Below are 19,882 nucleotides of genomic sequence, written 5' to 3'. Positions count from 1 at the left end.
GAGTTCTGGTGCCGTCTTGTCATTTAGATGAATAAGAGCAGAGCCGTAGAAACGGTCAAGAAACACCTTGTTTCAACTGCTCCTGTCTCTTGATAAGACTGCCCAGCAGGCCTGGGCAATATATGGTGGGGGTAAATCATCAACTGCTGTGTTTTTTCAGTCAGTGGGGAAGATTTTGCAGATAGCCCCCATTAACAAGGTCTTACGATGCCAAGCAGAACTTTTTTGGAAACACATGAAGCTTAAATATCAGAACATAGATGTATATAAGAACATAATATATTGGAACATAGAAGAGATTACACAGTAACAAAAGTTCCCCCATGAATGAACTTTCTAATGCTCACTATTAACTATGTCTTTGAATGTTCTGATTCATCCAGGTCATGGTTTTCCAAAGGAGTTGAATCAAGTGCAACTGGACTTGGTATATATCCGTGAAGACGTTTCGCCTCTCATCCAAGAGGCTTCCTCAGTTCGTGCCTTTCTGACTAGACCAAGCTAGTCTGACTGGCTGGTGATGAGACTCAGATTACTGAGGAAGCCTCTTGGATGAGAGGCGAAACGTCTTCACGGATATATACCAAGTCCAGTTGCACTTGATGCAACTCCTTTGGACGCTATTAACTATAAATTACAATTTATATCACATTAATAAAAACAAACCAGCAATTATGGAGTTTGTATGTGACACATCCCAGTTGATGCGCAGTACTGACAGGACTATGGGAAATGCTGTCATCAAAAACACTTAAGTGAGTGTGTTAAAGACTGTAAAAGGCCATCCATCATTGGCGGCCCCTAGTGGACAACAGTAAAAGAATGAGATATTTCTGTTTGGCCTGACTTTGTTGGTCTCAGCCCTCTATCACCCACAACAATACCAGCAAATGCCCCCGATAAAGGCCGGGCTATTTAACAGTAGAAACTAGCCATTTATGGTGCTTATGCTTATGTTGTCCATCTAATAATCGATAATCGATAATACCTTTTATTTAATGGCCCCTTTCATGACACTCAATGTCACCTTATATACAATAAACAACAAAATGGTAAAAACAAAACAAAAAAACATCAGTACAATAAACAATAAAAACATAATCAACAAGGCATAGCTCAGCAAGGAGCTGAATCAAGATGCAGTTAATGCAGTTCAAGTTAGGGGTAATACTCCTTCCTGCCTGTGTCCCCGAGCAAGGCAATGTAAAGAAGAACTGGAGTTGGTCCCTGGGCGCTGCAGCTGCCCACTGCTCCTATACAAGAGGATGGGTTAAATGCAGAGAACACATTTGTTGTATGAATACAATTCATTGTAAGAATACAATGACAAATTAAAGAGGCTTTCTTTCTTTCTTCGAAAGTCAGTAAGCTAGTTGAAAAGATGGGTTTTAAGAGCATCACATGAAGTTGAATCAGTTCATCTGGACACAACGTTTATTGACAGATAAGTTTCATCACTCATCTAAGTGACCTCTTCAATCTCAACTGACTGCAGGTACCCCCACCCTTATAAACGGTAAGGTGGCATAACGACCAAAAACAACGATCAATTTCATATACAAATTGCCTGGACTATTAACTAGACAGACATGGGCAACTGCCGGCCCACGGCCCGCATTCGGCCCCCGTCCTCACTCAGTACAGCCTGTGGGTCAGTTTCCAAATATCAATAAATTGTTTGTTTCACAGACGTTGTAAGCAAGCGGGCCATTTGACCACATTTGAACTGGATCCCAACCCAAGAGGCCTGTATCCAAGCAACTGCTTGCACATGGTCTCGTCTTGGTCTCGGCGGCCCTCTTCTGCAACAACACGCGATGAGGAGAGACATGAGCAGCGAAAAAAGAAAACTCGACCTAGAGAACGATGTCTTCCAGGCAAGATGGGGGACAGAATATCTTTTTATGGAATTCAAAGACAAACCTATGTGTTTAGTGTGCCTTGAAACGAAATCAGCCATGAAGGATTTCAACTTGAGTCACCACTACAATACCACGTGTAACCTGTGTACAACCTTCTACTTATGGTAGGGGATCTATGCTTCTGATCCTGGGTTTAGTATCCACAGTATCTAAATCTGAAGTTCTATAAAATATTGTAACGATCACGTATGACTAGACTCGCTAGCCCATTGGCTAAGGGGTTGGACCCTTTAGTTGACTGGTTAACGTAGTTGCCCGTGGTATGGGAGACCCAGGTTTGCGTCCTGGCTGTGGTGGTTCCTGGCTGCCCCCTAAATTCGCTACATTGCTGTCAGAAGTGGGATGATGAGACCGTGAGGCCATCGGAAGCACATGCGCCAGAGGCATGAGGGAGCTGATATGCTGATATGTAGCTTTTCAGGCGGTGGTGGTGTTGCTGCAGTGGGGAGGAGGGGGGGACACCTGACCTGGGTGGAAGTTGAGGCTGGCAGTACTGGGGTTGGTGGTACTGCAGTAGTGGCTGGGGGATCCAGGGTGTTGATCCACGGTGGCATTTCGGTAATCTCAGCGGGGTGGAGGTTGCTCTGCTGTTCTCGGGTGGAGGGGCTGGGTTTCAGTTCAGGGCGATATCCTTCAGGGTCTTGGTGAAGGTTGGGACTGACTGCTTGTAGAGGTGGACACGGTCATACAGACATTTCAAGTCCAGGGTTGGATGGTGTGCCAGTTTTACATTGGGCTTCCAGTCACAGTCATTGGAGAGGCTGGCATTGATCAGTGGGATGGTGGCGAAGTAGAAGTTCTTTTGCTGTAGAAGGGTGGACATCACAATCTGGGAGTTGGGGAAATTTCTGGAGGCCTTCTCAATCACTCTTCTGAGTGACAAGGCTCTCCTTCTGGGTCTGCAGGTCTTTGGTGCCAGTGTGTATAATGATGTGGTTGGGGGAGCCCAACTGGGCCTCAGTCAACAGCCCCAGGGCTCTCTCTGTTGTCAGACATCACATTTTCTCCACGTGATGGTTTGGAAACAGTTTCCTCTCCTTAATAAATTTCCCGTTAGAGTCGATTAACAGCACAATTTCTGGTTTGGGGCGGGAGCTGGGCTGTGCTGGTGCTGGAGTGGGGAAAGTAGGGTGGATTGCAGGGGGATTGGGGGAGGTAGGCTGGACTGCAGGAGTGGCAGAGGTAGGTTGGACTACAGGAGGAGTGGGGGAGGTAGGCTGGACTGGAGGAGGAGTGGGGGAGGTAGACTGGTCTGAAGGGGGGTTAGGGAATGTAGGCTGGAATGGAGGAGGGGTAGGGGAGGTGGGGTGTATGTTGCACTGCTTTGTGTGGGGAGAGTAGTATGCAGAGTGGAGGGATAGCTGCTCTTGTAGGCTGTCCACTTCTCTCTCTCTTCTCTTAAGCTTTCCCTTCAATAGGATCATCTCTCTCTCTCTCTCTCTCTCTCTCTCTCTCTCTCTCTCTCTCTCTCTCTCTCTCTCTCTCTCTCTCTCTCTCTCACCTCTTCTGTTAGGTCAACTAGTTTCCTCTCATGGTTGACTCTCTCCTGTTGGGCGTTCCTCAGCTGTACTGCCAGGTTGTTGTCTTGCTCTCTCATCTTGCTGGCTAGGCACTCCTCTAGACTGCTGGGCTGTTGTTTATTCACCTGTTCCCTGAGTTCCACCAGTTCAACCTCCAGCTGAGTGAACTGTTCCTTCAGGGGGGCCATGGTGCAGAGGATCTGGATTTGATCTGAGTAGGAGGCGGCGTCATGCTCTGTTTCAGGTGGTTCCACCATCTTATAAAGCCCACTGACAAATTCGTAATTTGTGATATTGGGCAATACAAATAAAATTGACTTCATTTGACTTGATTGTATAATATATTTCATAAAATTATATAATAGATAATCAAGTTCACACTTTGGTGATTGGGCAAAGAGAAATGGTGTACCAGGGGACACTAGAGTTGTTGCGAGCCCAAGCGTTAAAGTGAGCCCCGTTACGGTAAAGTGACTTTAGGCTAACGGTGCACATCTCCCCGGCCAGAGTGCCTCATCCCCGGGTGAAAATGTAGAAGAGGTGGCCATAAGCACCGGGCCAGGGGTGTCAGGACTCGCACCTGGCCAGTAGGGCATATCTGCAGGTGAAAAATGTGTATGAAGGGCTTAAAATGCCAAATTATTGCTGTTTTTTGTTTGTTTGTTTGTTTGTTTGTTTTTTTACAATTATGACAGGTATTAATATATGAATGTGTAATAATCTGTGCTACAGAATTCTGGATGAGTTGAAGTCGGTGAATAAGTTTGTTGGGGATGGGATGCCTGCCAGGATCACATTGAAGTAGTCAATGCGTGATGTGACTAAAGTATTGAGTAAGATTTCTGTGGAGTGTTGTGTTAGAGCAGGGCATAGTCTGGAGATGTTTCGCAGATGGAAAAAGGCAACCCAGGAGACATGATTTATGTGGCTGGAAAAAGAAAGGTTACTGTTCAGGATAACACCAAGTCTCTTAACCTGTGTGGAGACGGGTATGGTGGCTCCAGCAATGGGGGGTGAGCAAAAATTATTTTTTGAGAGTGTAGATTTGGTGTCAGTGTGGAGTAGTTCAGTTTTACTACTGTTGAATTTCAGATAATTGTTTGTCATCCATATCTGTAAATCATGGAGACGAGCAGTAAGGGTACTGGAGGGGAGAGTAGAAGTGGGTTTAGTGGACACGTAAAGCTATGTATCATCAGCATAACAGTGAAAATGGATACCATAGTGCCGGAAGATGTTGCCAAGAGGGAGGAGGTAACAGGAGTGGCCCCAACACTGAACCCTGTGTGAACTCCATGATGAACTATGAAGCTTTCTGACCGGTAATTCTGAATCTGTACAAAATGTGTCCTGTTAGATAGCAAACCACTGAGACACAGTGTCCCCAACTCCAATGCTAGCCAGATGACCCATGAGGAGCTGATGGAATATAGTATCACAGTCTGCGGTGACGTCAAGGAGGATAAGGATAGAGAATAGACTGGGATTAGCTGAACAAAGGAAGTCGTTGGTGATCTTAACCAGGGCTGTTTCTGTTGTACTATGTTTGGGGCGAAAGCCAGATTGGAATTGTTGAAAGATTGTTATCAAGGTAGATCTGGAGTTGAGATGCAACTACCCTCTCAAGAATTTTGGAGATGAATGGTAAATTGAAATAGGCCAGTAGTTGTTTTGGTCATTGGGAGTCTAAACCAGTTTTATTCAGAGTTGGTCTCATTATGGCAACCTTCAGTGAAGGGGGAACTGTACCAGTGGACAAAGAGGAATTGATGATGGAGGTTATCAGGGAGATGATAGAGGGCAGACATGTTTTAACTAGGGTTGTTGGAAGTGGATCCAGGTGACATGTGGCGGTATTAGACGTAGCAATAATTTAAAAAATGGGATTTTCAGTTGGAAGACTAAAGTCACATAGGACAGTGGATGGGAACAGTTTCATGGTGCTTGATGATGGTAAATCAAGTCTGCATTATGTTAGCAGAGGCCAGCTCCATCTGTTGCTAATTTTGCTGCTCAGACCCACATGCCACCTTTTTGCATCTGCTACTATACACAGTAAGAGTGTATATTTTCTGTTTTGATTGATAAAGTGCAGTTAGTACATACAGTTACAGCAAACCCATTCATCGCCTAAGCCAAGAAATCATATTGCCATTCTAGTAGACTGTAGTTGTATTGGGTGATTTCCAGGAGCCAACAGTACAAGACTGGTGGTGCTGGTCAGCTCCCAGGTGGGATGGAAATGTATGTAACAACCCCCACCCTAAGAACAAAATGACAACATGAAACTCTACTAAATTCATGGTTTAATGAGGCTTGACAGCTCCACAGTTATTTTCTCTCAGATCCCGTTTTCTAGGGAACATCCACAGGGTGGACTCAACACCGCAAGTTGGTGTCTTGTTATTGTGCATCACATAGCATAGTTGCCATAGAAACTGTTTTTCATCCCACAATAATGCCACTATCCCTATTAACAAATTTCATACATACAGTTGTATATTTACAAAAAAAGCTCAAGTTTGTCTCTATACAACAAAAGTGCATCAGCTCTATAATTGCAGTTAATATACATTATTTATATAAGATGCACTTATTTTTTTCATTACAAAAAAAACAAACATAAAAAACAGCCATGCTAGGTAGTCATCTGTTATGAGCCTTGTTGTTCTGGAAGAATAAAGCTCTCTCTTATTTACATATATCACACATTACTGGTTACAATCCATACCAGGGTTTCTTTCAGTCTCATTAACAAATCTCAATGATGATGGATGAGAAACTACAATAGAAACATCAACTCTGTTGGGGTGGTTTTCACAAAAATTGTGTTTACTCCAAATGTAGCTTTATTTCATAGTCAAATAACATAGGGAAGATGAAATTTGCCCAAATAAGCTTATGGGTAAATCAAAGTACAGGCTTAGTGAGGTGGGAACAATAATGCTGCTGTACTGTAATGATTCCCGAGCTCCACAGGTCTGTGAAAGGCAACTCTTGTAAAAAAAAACAAAAAACAAAAAAAAACACCTTTTATTTAGAGGTGGCTTTTATCTACAGCACATCTTAGCACCATGGGTTGGTATTGTTGATATTTTTCTGTATGAGTTGAACCAAGCAGGAACGGGACCCCCCTCTCCCTGGCAGTGTTACCACAGGACTACTAATATGTCTGGACCCACCACTGTAGACAACAGGGCAAAGCAGAGGGCTGAAAATGCAACTCCATTAACAAAATAGTCAGTTTTAATATTTGGGTTTAGATTTGGGTGCAGAAGGGAAGAACAAAAAGGTATTGAGAAGAACATTCAGAATGATGGATTCCTGAAGAGGATGGATTCTTTTTCCTTGAAAAAACAAACTACTAAGAAATGAAATCCATTGCCAGACACATACTTTATGATAGTTGTAGCTTTAGAATATAAATCATAGTGAAATTGCTGGTATATGGGAGTTTTCCCCGGGGTGCGTCGTGTCCTTATGATTGAAATGTAAGCAGGCACAGCTGGAAGTATGAGAGGTTTATACCACAAGATTACAAGACTCCTGATATAACGAGAATGTTGATTTTGGTACTGGTGGCAGATTCAGCTCGAATATTTAGATAGTTTTTTTTACTGGGTCAGAACACACTGTTCTGGACCCTGTTCTCGCTGTCAAAACATTTTGCAAGGCAATACTCCTGAAGCACATCCCAGGTACCGGGTCAGAAGCTGTGAGTGTGTCTGACTCGTCGGTTGGCCAGGCGACTGCCTGGCAGGCTGTTGTTAGCTGGCTGCTTGCTTGGTTGGCTGGTTGCCTGGCTGTCTCAGCTGGGATTTCAGTTTCCCTGAGTATTGTGTGCATTGTCTCAGTGATGTCCACATTGCAGGCACATTTATAGCTCCTCTGCTGCTTTGCCATTAGCCACCGGCTGCTCTTCCTCCTTCTGTTGTCTCTGTCTTTTGAAGAAGCCTAGCTGAGGGGCAAAAGTACCAACATATCAAAACATAGCAGGGTCATGTATGGGCAAACGTGGAGACACATAGAAACAGAATGTCCCCATATGAAGAGACATCCATCCATCCATCCATCCATCCATTATCTTAACCACTTATCCTGCTCTCAGGGTTGCGGGGATGCTGGAGCCCATCCAGCAGTCATTGGGCGACAGGCAGGGAGACACCCTGGATAGGCGTACAGGCCATCACAGGGCCGACACACACACACACTTATTCCTAGGGAGAATTTAGTATGGCCGATTCACCTGACCTACATGTCTTTGGACTATGGGAGGAAACCAGAGCCGCCGGAGGAAACCCACACAGACACGGGGAGAACATGCAAACTCCACATAGAGGACGACCCGGGATGACCCACCAAAGTTGGACTACCCCGGGGCTCGAACCCAGGACCTTCTTGCTGTGAGGTGACCACACTAACCACTGCGCCACTGTGCCGCCCCATATGAAGAGGCAGCAGGTACATATTTGGGGGGACACTCAGGAACAGGACACACAGACACAGAGAGGCTCCAAAATAAAACCTCCACTGTTACTAAAAATGGACCAACTTGTATAAAAGATTGACACCCCCTCCCCCCAAAAAAACAAAACAAAAAAAACCAAAACAATGGTAGTTCTTTTTAAAATACAACACCCTACTAAGATCCTTGGTTAGTAAAGACAGAAAACAGACATTATGGATTTCATAAATATTGAAGGAAGAATGTTGCAAATAAAAATGTCAAAGTAATATTTTTTTTTTTGTATAAAATGGGGATTTGTGTGACAAGTTCCCGGACTTTTCCCCTCTGATCACATCCATCCAAGTAAGACGTTGATGCTGCCTGTTCCAGAGGTCAGCAGACACCAAGTACTTCAGCTAAAATGTCTGATACCCTGCAGTTACCTGTCATAGCAGCTGAGGCAACATGCCCCAGATACATGTAACGTGTGTGTGTGTACCTTCCACAGCACCAGGACCAGCAAGCCCAGCAGTACCAGGCCTCCCAGTGTGCTTCCTAGCATAATCCAGATTGGAACACTGTAATCCTCTTCCCTCCTCATCTCCAGCATCACCTGCAGGACAGGTAATTAAATGTGACCTTGGTGTGTTTTAAAGACGAGTTCCACCAAAAGTAGCTATGAAGCTAGTAATCCCTGCGTACAGATATGTTTCTGAGCCCCCAATAGTTCTGAATTCTGAAGAAAAGATGCTCTCACATGATGCGATTGAGCTCCAGTGATGTGATATTTGAGCAAATTATCTTTTTATTTATTTATTATTATTTTCCCCCCCTTTTTCTCCTCAGTTGTACTTGGCCAATTACCCCACTCTTCTAAGCCTTCCCGGTCACTGCTCCACCCCCTCTGCCAATCCGGGGAGGGCTGGCTGCAGACTACCACATGTCTCCTCCGATACAAGTGAAGTCACCAGCCATTACTTTTCACCCGACAGTGAGGAGTTTCATATGGGGGGATCACGCTATTCCTCCCAGTTCCCCCTCCCCCCTGGACAGGCGCCCCAACCGACCAGAGGAGGCGCTACTGCAGCGACCAGGACACATATCCACATTTGGCTTCCCACCCGCAGACACGGCCAATTGTGTCTGTAGGGACGCCCGACCAAGCTGGAGGTAACACGGGGATTCAAACCGGGATCCCAGTGTTGGTAGGCAACGGAATAGACTGCCACACTACCCGGATGCCCGTTTGAGCAAATTATTAAGAAATGTATTAAATCTATCAAAAGGACAGTTTTCCTGTTGCTCCCTTTATGAGCTTGAGTTATAAACCATATTTCATGTTAAATGAATAATTAGGGGCTCTAATAAACCATTTAGACTATTGTCACAAGTATTTCTGACAGTAGATGGCGATAGACAGACAGACAGATAGCTAGATCGATCAATACGATCAATAGATAGCTAGCCAGACAGACAGACAGACAGACAGACAGACAGATAGATAGATAGATAGATAGATAGATAGATAGATAGATAGATAGATAGATAGATAGATAGATAGATAGATAGATAGATAGATAGATAGATAGATAGATAGATAGATAGATAGATAGATAGATAGATAGATAGATAGATAGATAGATAGATAGATAGATAGATAGATAGATAGATAGATAGATGTCTTACCTGTCTGACAGGCTTGTCTTCCTGTAAGAACATGTGGCTGGATGGTCCCAGCTGGATGGAGGCAGCCGTCACCACAGCCAAAGATCTGAACCTCACCTGCTGGCGGCACAAAGTCCAACACACAAAATCAAGGTACACGTACACTAAAGCCTATCAGAGGTTGTTGTTGTTGCTGTACATTTTAGGGGGGGGGGTTCTTTTATTTCTGGGTTTTGAATCTAAAAAAAACATGTGGCCCTTAAGTTTCCCTCTATTTTCTATCTTTGTCCCTGTCACTTCTCCAACATCCAAAACTATTCTATCTCTCTTGTTGTTCCTCCATCATACATGATCATTCTGTCTTTCCTTTCCACTTAATATCTATATTATCCATCATCTATCTCTTCCTTGATCTGGAGTTTCATAACTCAAAACTCACCAAGCAATTGAAAATAAAATATGGACATTTTACACTGCTCAAAAAAATAAAGGGAACACATAAGCAATGCAATGTAGCTCCAAGTCAATCACACTTTTGAGATATCAACCTGTCCAGTTAGGAAGCAACACTGATTTGTGAATCAATTTCACCTGTTGGTAAATTGTCTAATTTCCACCAGGTGGAAATTAGACAATTTGCAAGACAACCCCTATAAAAGGAATGGCTTTGCAGGTGGTTTTCACAGACCATTTGCCTGTCCTCATCTTTTCTGGCCGATCTTTGGTTAGTTTTCATTTTGCTAGTGCCCTCACCACTAGAGGTGGCATGAGGCGGTATCTGCAACCTACAGAAGTTGCTCAGGTAGTGAAGCTCATCCAGGATGGCACATCAATGCGTGCTGTGGCAAGAAGATTTGATGTGTCTCCCAGCACAGTGTCCAGAGCATGGAGGAGGTACCAGGAGACAGGCCAGTACACCAGGAGACGTGGAGGGGGCCGCAGGAGGACAACAACCCCGCAGCAGGACCGCTATCTGGTCCTTTGTGCAAGGAGGAACAGGAGGAGCACTGCCGCAGCCCTACAAAACGACCTTCAACAGGCCACTAATGTGCAGGTTTCTGCTCAAACAGTGAGAAACAGAATGCATGAGGATGGTATGAGGGCTCGACGTCCACAATTGGGGCCTGTGCTCACAGCCCAACACCGTGCAGCCCGATTGACCTTTGCCAGAGAACATCTTGGTTGGCAGATTCGCCATTGGTGCCCTGTGCTCTTCACAGATGAGAGCAGGTTCACACTGAACACATGTGACAGACGTGAGAGAGTCTGGAGACACGGTGGAGAACGTTCTGCTGCCTGCAACATCCTCCAGCATGACCGGTTTGGCAGTGGGTCAGTGATGGTCTGGGGAGGCATATCCTTGGAGGGCCGCACAGACCTCTACGTGCTAGCAAGAGGTACCATGACTGCCATTAGGTACCGGGATGAGATCCTCAGACCCATTGTCAGACCATATGCTGGTGCAGTGGGCCCTGGGTTCCTGCTCATGCATGACAATGCTCGTCCTCATGTGGCCAGAGTGTGTCAGCAGTTCCTGTATGTCGAGGGCACTGATGCTATGGACTGGCCTGCACGTTCCCCAGACCTGAATCCAATCGAGCACCTCTGGGACATCATGTCTCGTATCATCCGCCAACGCGATGTCGCACCACAGACTGTCCAGGAGTTGACCGATGCCCTGATCCAGATCTGGGAGGAGATCCCTCAGGAGACCATCCGTCGTCTCATCAGTAGCATCCCCAGACGTTGTAGGGAGTGCATACAGGCACGTGGAGGCCACACACACTACTGAGCCTCATTTTGAATCGTCTTGAAGAATTTCCACAGAAGTTGGATCAGCCTATGTTCTCATTTTCCACTTTGATTTTGAGTATGATTCTGAATCCAGACCTTAATGGGCTAATGATTTTGATTTCCATTGATCATTCTTAGGTTATTTTGCTCTAAACACATTCCTCTGTCTAATAAATAAAGATTTTCAGCTGAAATATTTCATTCATCGAGGTCTATATTGTGTTTTTAGGTGTTCCCTTTATTTTTTTGAGCAGTGTAGAAGAACTGGTTGACTTGGGCTGAATCACAACCTTGATCGTGATTTAATTGGGTCCAGTTAATCATCTAGCTGCCATGAAGCTTAAAATCACAACCCTAACCCTCAACCCAACGAGGTTCTCAAGACACAAGGTTGAGCCAATAAGCTTCACAGTGTTCCCTGGAGAACTGTTCTATATGAAAGGATTCTGGAAGGACCATCAGTTGCAACATGTTGATGAACCCCCATGAATGAACCCTTGCAGGTCACTTGGATGTTTTGGTGTGTTAGTTTCTAACTGTGGTTTCCACCCCGGTGATGAAAAAGTGAAGCACTCACAGCAAGCACAGCATGCTGCTGCAGCCTTCCGCTGAGCGTCACCTCAACCTTCGTATGAGCCGGCAGGGTCAGCGTGCACTGCACCACCATGCTGCCACTGTTAGTGTGGTTCTGCAAAGTGCACGCACACACACAAACAAACAAAACGATAAGATTAAAAACAATGTTATTGTTCAAATTCAAATAATTTGTGGAGCCTTGTTGTTCCTTCTCAATGTGTGTGTGAGTATGTATTGGATTACTTTGTTGGTCTGCTGGATATCCTTTTGCTCCTGTACCATGTGTCATCACAAATTGTGGTTTTGTTTGTCTGTAAGAGATTCCCTTGCTAGTATAACCCCGTGTTTTACCACCCTGTTACATAACCCCCATGCGTACTGGGGTTTTAGTGTGTTAATTGTACTTGGCCAGGTAAGTGGTTGTGATTCAGACTGACATCTGGACATGGTGTTGGTAAAAAACTGCTTATATTAACTCTGCTGGGTCAAAATAGTCTGATTGTCCCTGTGCCATCTGGGTCAGTGTTGGTGGTCCTTTGTCCCTGTACCATCTGTGGTAGTACATATACTATGATATTAATGTGTAGACACTGTACCAGCTGGGATAGGTGAGACAGGTCTTCAGTCGTGACCTTGTTTGAGGCCCTCTGGCTTGGCAGGATGCAGTGAGAGCCAACAGATGGCTGAGAGGAGGAGGAAAAAGAGGGGAAAGGATGATGAAGGAGGGTAAACATTTAGTAGGTATTTCTGTGTAATCAATCAACCAACCTATCAAACTTTATCAATATACCATGGATCATACATAAAAATCAAATACAATATGCTTGACAAGAAAAGAAAGGACTATCACCATCACACATGAAATAAGAGAGCAGACGTGTATAAATGGTGAATACAAAGCCTGGTTAGGGTGAAGAAGAAGTCTCTCTGTGTGCTTACATGTGAGTGTGTTCATAGTTTTTTTTAAGCTTTTTTTCTCCCCCCTTTTTCTCCCCAATTGTATCTGGCCAATTAACCCACTCTTCTGAGGCATGCCGGTCGCTGCTCCACCCCCTCTGCTGATCCGGGGAGGGCTGCAGACTACCACATGTCTCCTCCGATACATGCGGAGTCGCCAGCTGCTTCTTTTCACCTGACAGTGAGGAGTTTTGCCAGCATGGGAGGATCACACTATTCCCCCCCAGTCCCCCCCCTCCCTGAACAGGCACCCGTGACCTACCAGAGGCGCTAGTGCAGCGACCAGGATACATACCCACATCCGGTTTCCCACCCGCAGACACGGCCAATTATGTCTGTAGGGGCGCCCGACCAAGCCAGAGGTAACACAGGGATTCAAACCGGTGACCCCCGTGTTGGTAGGCAACGGAATAGACCGTTATGCTACCCGGACACCCGAGTGTGTTGATAGGTAGTTTTGGGGTAGGATATTAATAGGGGTAAGGGGTGTTGGGACAGTGTTCTGACTTTGGTTGGATGTAATCTCTGGTTCAGGTAAGGGCAGAATAAATGCTACTCTGTTCATCACCACATCACAAGACTTTAATGACGTGGTTACACACAAAATGAATCCATATGAAGTGACAGGACCTCCTGACCTGATCAATGCTGTAGTCTGTGATGTTGATCAGTTGGTTACCCGCCTTAGTTATGGCCCAGATATCGGCTTGGAACAGGACATCTGGTACTGTGAAGACACCCAGATTTTGGATCTACATATCAATGGAAGAAAAGAGCAAGATTAAGAGATAAGTAGAAAAGCACATTGCTTTATCTAAAGAGTCTTCTGAAACCCCACAACCAGATGTGTTTAAACTCATTTGTTTTGTGCAGTTTATGTTTTTCATGGAGTGATATATATAGTCTACTGTCTGCTGTGTGTCTACATGGCATCCGACCCTTCTGCAGTGTATTTGCAGTCTTGTTATCAGTTGTCAATGTGGATGTTTTTATGTAAACATGTGGTTGCAGGAATGTCATTGAGACTAATTCCAGTTAATTTACTGTATTTATTTAAAAGAATGATGCTGGTTGTGTGACTTACATTGTATGTGAGGTTAAAAGCCATTCCACTGTCATCTGGGTGGCTCCGGGAGGAAGAGGAGGAGTCTGTTCCGATTTCAAAGCGAGGAGGGTTTGGGTCTCTAATAATGAAAAAGGGTGAAAATAGCATTTAAATACACAAAGAAGGATGCTGCTTTTTGGATAAAAACTTCAATTAGTGACATAATGGAAATAGGTGACATAATTAATTGACAATCGATAAAAAGATGAACTGAAAACATCTTCAGCTGGCCATGACAATATTTCTGCATTCCTCAATATTGCAGTCGTTTGCTCACATCCTTTGGCTTTGAAAACAGGCATTGTGCCAGAGGATTTAAATGTTGCCAAAGTTATTCCTCTGTTTAAAGCAGATGTTGTTTTACCATGTTGTTTTAATAACTATAGACCCATATCTATTTTATCATGTTTGTCAAAAATATTAGAAACAATCGTATACAAAAGGATTCTTTTTCAGTTTGATTTTAATTCAATTCTTCACGAACACCAGTAATGTTTCTGGAAAAATCACCCTACAAATATGGCTCTGCTTCAACTGAGTGACAGAGTTACCTGTACACTTGATAATAATGAATTTATTTGGCAGTATTTTTATAGACCTTTCAAAAGCTTTAGATACAGTTGATTATCATGTTTTATTTGAAAAGTTGCATAAGTATGGTTTTCATGATACAAATGATTAAAAAATTATGTCTCCAATAGCAGACAGTTTGTTTGTATTAGGGTTGCTATTTCAACAAAGCCAGACTACTCTGTGGGGTTCCACAGGAGTCCATTCTTGGACCATTATTATTCCTTATCTATTAATGATTTGTCTAATGTCTCAAATATCCTTTCTCCAATAATGTTTGCAGATGATACAGCCCTCGTTCTCGTCATTCAAATTTCAATTCACTGATTAAGGATGCTAATGTTGGTTTAATTGCCTATGCTACATGGTTCAGAATGAAAAACCTCTTTGAATATGAAAATTTAAAATTTAAAAATTTAACTTTAAAAAATCGTTATCATTTTGAGTGGAGAAAAATCATACTCAGGATTTATCTAAAATTAAAATTCTGTTGAGACGCCTCAACTGTCAACTACAAGATCCTGGTAATTATTGCTGATTCAAGTTTGAGTTTGAGAGAACAAACTTACTGGGTTAGCAGAAAAATAAATAAATCTATGGGTATAATGCGGACGGTTAGTCATCTTGTCACCACAAGCTGTCTCCTTACTTTTTATTATAGTCTAATTTATTCTTATCTTTCATCTTCTTCTTCTTTTGGCTTGTTCCCTGTTTCCCAGGGGTCGCCACAGCGGATTTGATAGTTTCCATCAGTACCCTGTGAGGGCACAGAACTGATGGCGGTCTTGTCAATCCGCATAATGATTTGGCAAAATGTTACACTGGATGCCCTTCCTGACACAACCACTATTTTAATATAATTTGGGCAAGTACTTTTCCTGCTACTCTCCACAAGTTTGTTCCTCAAGAAAAATTTTGTTAGGATTGCAACCCGATCAGAGTCACACATCTCATTTGCTCCTCTATTCTAGAAACTCCAGATACTTACTATTTGCGACATCAACCACAGAAAGTTGAACCAGTTCATCTGGATACAACATTCATTGAGAGAAATTTTTCATCACTAATCTAAGTGACTTCTTCAGTCTAAATTGAGTGCAGGTATCCCCACCCTTATAAACAATACAGTGGCACAATGGCCGAAAACAATTGGTTTCATATGCTAATTACCGTGACCATTAACTGGAGTTAAAATGGCCATCTGTACTATTCACAGAGGATTGGGGAATAGTTGCAATCACAGCACTGTAAGATGACAACAGATGTACTCTTAGTCCCCCTCCCCCTCCCCCCTCGGTTCAGGGATGGTCGTTCGCTCTTCTCTTGGAAATGGTTGCTGCAGGGCTAGTTTAGATCTGCACACGACTATTCAGATAGCTTTTCAGACAGCATACATGCATTTCTAACTGTTGCATGTGTGACAGGACTGCATGTTAGGCAGCTGAGTCATTTGAGGCCAAGCTTATTTTCACCTCATCATTCCACTGAGTTGTTTAACCATCCTCCCAGGTGACGTCACTCAGACCAGTTCACTCTTACTATCGGAGCAGATGAATTTAATGCTGAAACCCATGTGATGCTGGCGACATATGCAGGACCCAGTGTATTGGACCAATAAAATATGGGGTGGGTCAAAAGATGTCACGTCGGCATTAGCCAGCTTGACTCTCTCGGTTGTGTGGGACTTGTGAGAAGGTGGGGCAAGGTGTTCTGCTACAACACTGCCAACATCAGTCTAACCCACACCTCCACCATTGTCATCTATATCTACACCACTTTTTTTTTCTTTTCCCCTTTTTCTCCCCAATTGTATCCGGCCATTAGCCCACTTGTCTGAGCTCTCCCGGTCGCTGCTCCACCCACTCTGCCGATCCAGGGAGGGCTGCAGACTACCACATGTCTGATTTATGTGATAGTCTGTCATGTATCACTACATGATAGACTATCACATGCCTCCTCCGATAAATGTGGAGTCAGCCGCTTCTTTTGCACCTGACAGTGAGGAGTTTCGCCAGGGGCACATAGAGCGTGGGAGGATCACTCTATTCCCCCTCCCCCCCGAACACGTGCCCTGACCGACCAGAGGAGGCACTAGTGCAGCGACCAGGACACATACCCACATCCAGCCTCCCACCCGCAGACACAGCCAACTGTGTCTGTAGGGACACCCGACCAAACCAGAGGTAACACTGGGATTTGAACTGCCAAGCCCCGTTTTGGTAGGCAATGGAATAGACCTCCACGCCACCCGGACGCCCTTCTACACCACTTTTTTAGTCACTTTTTTTTTAAAGGTGAGTAGGTGGAGACAGGCTAAATAAGGAGTGTTGACTTACTCTTGAAATGTGCCGCTAACTGTATGTCTAGTGTGTGACTATCTGGTGTTGCCCACCTTGTGAAGAGGAGTTTGGCTTGGTATTTCAGAGGGAGGTAGACATCACTGATGTTGTCCTCTGGGTATCCCTCTTCCCCTTGGCTGGTTAACATACACAATCAGGTCAGTACACAGAGGGAGTTGGAAGGCTGACATGTTTGTTATCTGTTCATGTTTATGTAATAAATCAGCATTTTTGTCCCAAATAGACTTAAAGTTGAAATTCTTTCTTTTTGGGGGGGTTCCCCCTTTTTCTCCTCAATTTTATCCGGCCAATTACCCCACTCTTCTGAGCCGTCCCGGTCACTGCTCCACTCCCTCTGCCAATCCGGGGAGGGCTGCAGACCACCACATGCCTCTTGGGATACATGTGGAGTCGCCAGCCGCTTCTTTTCACCTGACAGTGAGGAGTTTCACCAGGGGGACATAGCGCGTGGGAGGATCACGCTATTCCCCCCAGTTCCCCCTCCCCCCCAAACAGGCGCCCCAACCGACCAGAGGAGACGCTAGTGCAGCGACCAGGACACATACCCACATCCGGCTTCTCACCCGCAGGCACGGCAATTGTGTCTGTAGGGACGCCCAACCAAGCCAGCGGTAAGACGGGGATTTGAACTGGCGATCTCCATGTTGGTAGGCAACGGAATAGACCGCCATGCCACCCAGATGCTAAAGTTAAAATCCTTTTGTTTAAAGATTCATTTTGCAGACAATTGCTATTGCATTTTTTTCTTGCCCACCCTGGGAGGGATTACTGTGCACCAGACTCCCTCCACCTGCTGTCCTTCACATTTATAAAGGCCAGCATATTCACATCCCTTTCAACCGGCCTGCTGGCCAGTTCTCAACTACTGGCCACCGAGCCGCTCCAACGGAACAGTGAGGGATTGAGTGCCTTGCTCCAGAGCATTGGCTTTTATTGACACTAAGATGTGATCGAGGGGTCCCAGTATTCAAACAGTGGTAATAAGGAGCTGGTCACTGTGTGGAATTGTGTGACTGCAAAGGAAGGCAGTGCTGAGACAGAAACAGGGTTTTCCAAAAAAACATTTTTGCCGCACAAGCTCCTCTCACCTACTGGTCTCCATGATAATACGTATGTGATCCAGGAAGACAGAACGACTGAACTCAAACTCCAGATGGAAAGACACCTGTAAAGGAAAAAAAACAAAACAAAGCCATGCATTAAGAATCTGGTTCATCCAGAATCTGGTTCATCCAGTCTTTCCCAAGACATCTGATAGCACATCGTTAAATCAAACGAAGGTTCTTATTAACGGATAGTAAATAACTGAAATCCTTGGTTGACAAAAAAAAACTTTACAGACTGGATCCTCAAGCATTTACAAATACTGAAGTTAGATTAAATTTATATGTAGCTTTTGGCACAGAACTCTTCATCGGGTTCATCATCATATGGAATTAAATATGACCCACAAGCTGTAGACATGACAGGGGAGTGTTTTATAAGGCCTGTCTGAGCTCCAGAGATCAGGATTCCCTTTAACAGCTGCACTTTTCCAGGTTGTGCTCTGCACCATGTGTCTGCCGCAGGCTCCATCACTCTCTCCACTCCCCCCAACCCCGCTCCATCCTCATAAAGGGGAGGCCGGCAATAACCGGCCCCATCATCTTGGCTAACAAAGCAAACGTTTTCAGACAGGCATCTCTGAAGCAAGCCTTCAGGGGGCCTTGCAGTGGAAGGTGGGGCCGTGATCATGTTTACAGGGACGTCCATTAGGCTAATGAGACATTTAGTCGATGGCCGTCGTTCAAAACAAATTCCTGCTCTGTTTAATTACTATGATTAGCCAACAGTAAAACAGCTATCTGCTATTCAGATGCCACACTGCTCTCAAAGTTTGTGACGGACTGACAAATTATATGAGCACATCCATAGTAGTATGTACTGTATATAATCATACTTAAATGGTAGTATTCATTCAATAGCCAGTACATACCTGGGTCAAGGACCTCATGAACGGATTGCTGATGTTACAAGTCCTTTGATTGGCCAGCCTGTCCTTCGAGTGACACTCGATCTGAATATCTGACTGGTCCTATAGGAAAGAGAGAGGATCCTGATGAGTCATTAAACTATCAAGAGGCTTCTGTCACTGGGGATCTCTAGCCATGTCATTTCAAACTACCAGGTGGGGGTTGAACTTTTCTTCAAAGCCAAACTGAATTCAACAAGAAAATGTAATCTACAGTCAGTTTTACTGGTTCTCGAAGAGTAAGCGGGCATATTCATTTACATCTTCACCTCTTTGAAAGAGGAAGTTGCACACGGTTAATAACATGCTAGGAACATGCATGGGAGCTTTTTGGTACTGTTTTCATTCCATTACCCAAACCGCTTATCCTGCTCTCAGGGTCACGGGGATGCTGGAGCATATCCCAGCAGTCATTGGGCGGCAGGCAGGGAGACACCGTGGACAGGCTGCCAGGCAGTCACAGAGCCGACACACTCACGCATTGACACCTAGGGACAATTTAGTACAGCCGATTCACCTGACCTACATGTCTATGGACTGTGGGAGGAAACCCACGCAGACACGGGGAGAACATGCAAACTCCACACAGAGGATGACCCGGGACGACCCCCAAGGTTGAACTACCCCGGGACTCAAACCCAGGACCTTCTTGCTGTGAGGCGACCGCGCTAAGCACTGCGCCACCGTGCCGTCCCTAGTACTGTTACTGTACTGGTGCAGTTTTTCTACAATCTACTGACCTGCTGGGGTCTAAAAACTAGTTACGTGGCCCTGTGTAAGAACAACATCTACAGTGCTGTTGTTTTTTGTTTTTCTTGCCCTTTTGTGACTGTTTAAGTCAGAGAGTACGGCTGGCATCGTGTGTGACTGCCGCTTCTCCCTCTCGTGGACCCCCCTTCCCATCCTCCCCTGTATGTCTGTGTTATGTTTATCTGTTGTCTTGTTTCCCCCTGTT

At 44.7% G+C, this 19,882-nt stretch overlaps 1 protein-coding gene across 1 annotated transcript in view; it reads right to left on the bottom strand.

Annotated features, from left to right (window-relative positions):
• Positions 1-5,735: 5,735 nt before the first annotated feature.
• itga11b (integrin, alpha 11b) overlaps positions 5,736-19,882 on the bottom strand; it is a 54,872-nt gene continuing 40,725 nt past the window's right edge. The window contains exons 22-31 of the mRNA XM_056281521.1: positions 18,892-18,990; positions 18,005-18,081; positions 16,949-17,032; positions 13,966-14,065; positions 13,520-13,633; positions 12,521-12,607; positions 11,926-12,036; positions 9,576-9,671; positions 8,389-8,502; positions 5,736-7,400 (exon numbers count right to left, since the gene is read on the bottom strand). Coding sequence (XP_056137496.1) covers positions 7,320-7,400; positions 8,389-8,502; positions 9,576-9,671; positions 11,926-12,036; positions 12,521-12,607; positions 13,520-13,633; positions 13,966-14,065; positions 16,949-17,032; positions 18,005-18,081; positions 18,892-18,990 — 963 coding nt within the window. The 3' untranslated portion in view covers positions 5,736-7,319. The remainder of the gene's footprint in view (positions 7,401-8,388; positions 8,503-9,575; positions 9,672-11,925; positions 12,037-12,520; positions 12,608-13,519; positions 13,634-13,965; positions 14,066-16,948; positions 17,033-18,004; positions 18,082-18,891; positions 18,991-19,882) is intronic.

The sequence above is a fragment of the Lampris incognitus genome, chromosome 6 (assembly GCF_029633865.1).
Source record: "Lampris incognitus isolate fLamInc1 chromosome 6, fLamInc1.hap2, whole genome shotgun sequence".
NCBI classification, from domain to species: Eukaryota; Metazoa; Chordata; class Actinopteri; order Lampriformes; family Lampridae; genus Lampris; species Lampris incognitus.
Note: the sequence above shows the minus strand (reverse complement) of the source record. Positions and strands in the feature narration are given on the sequence as shown.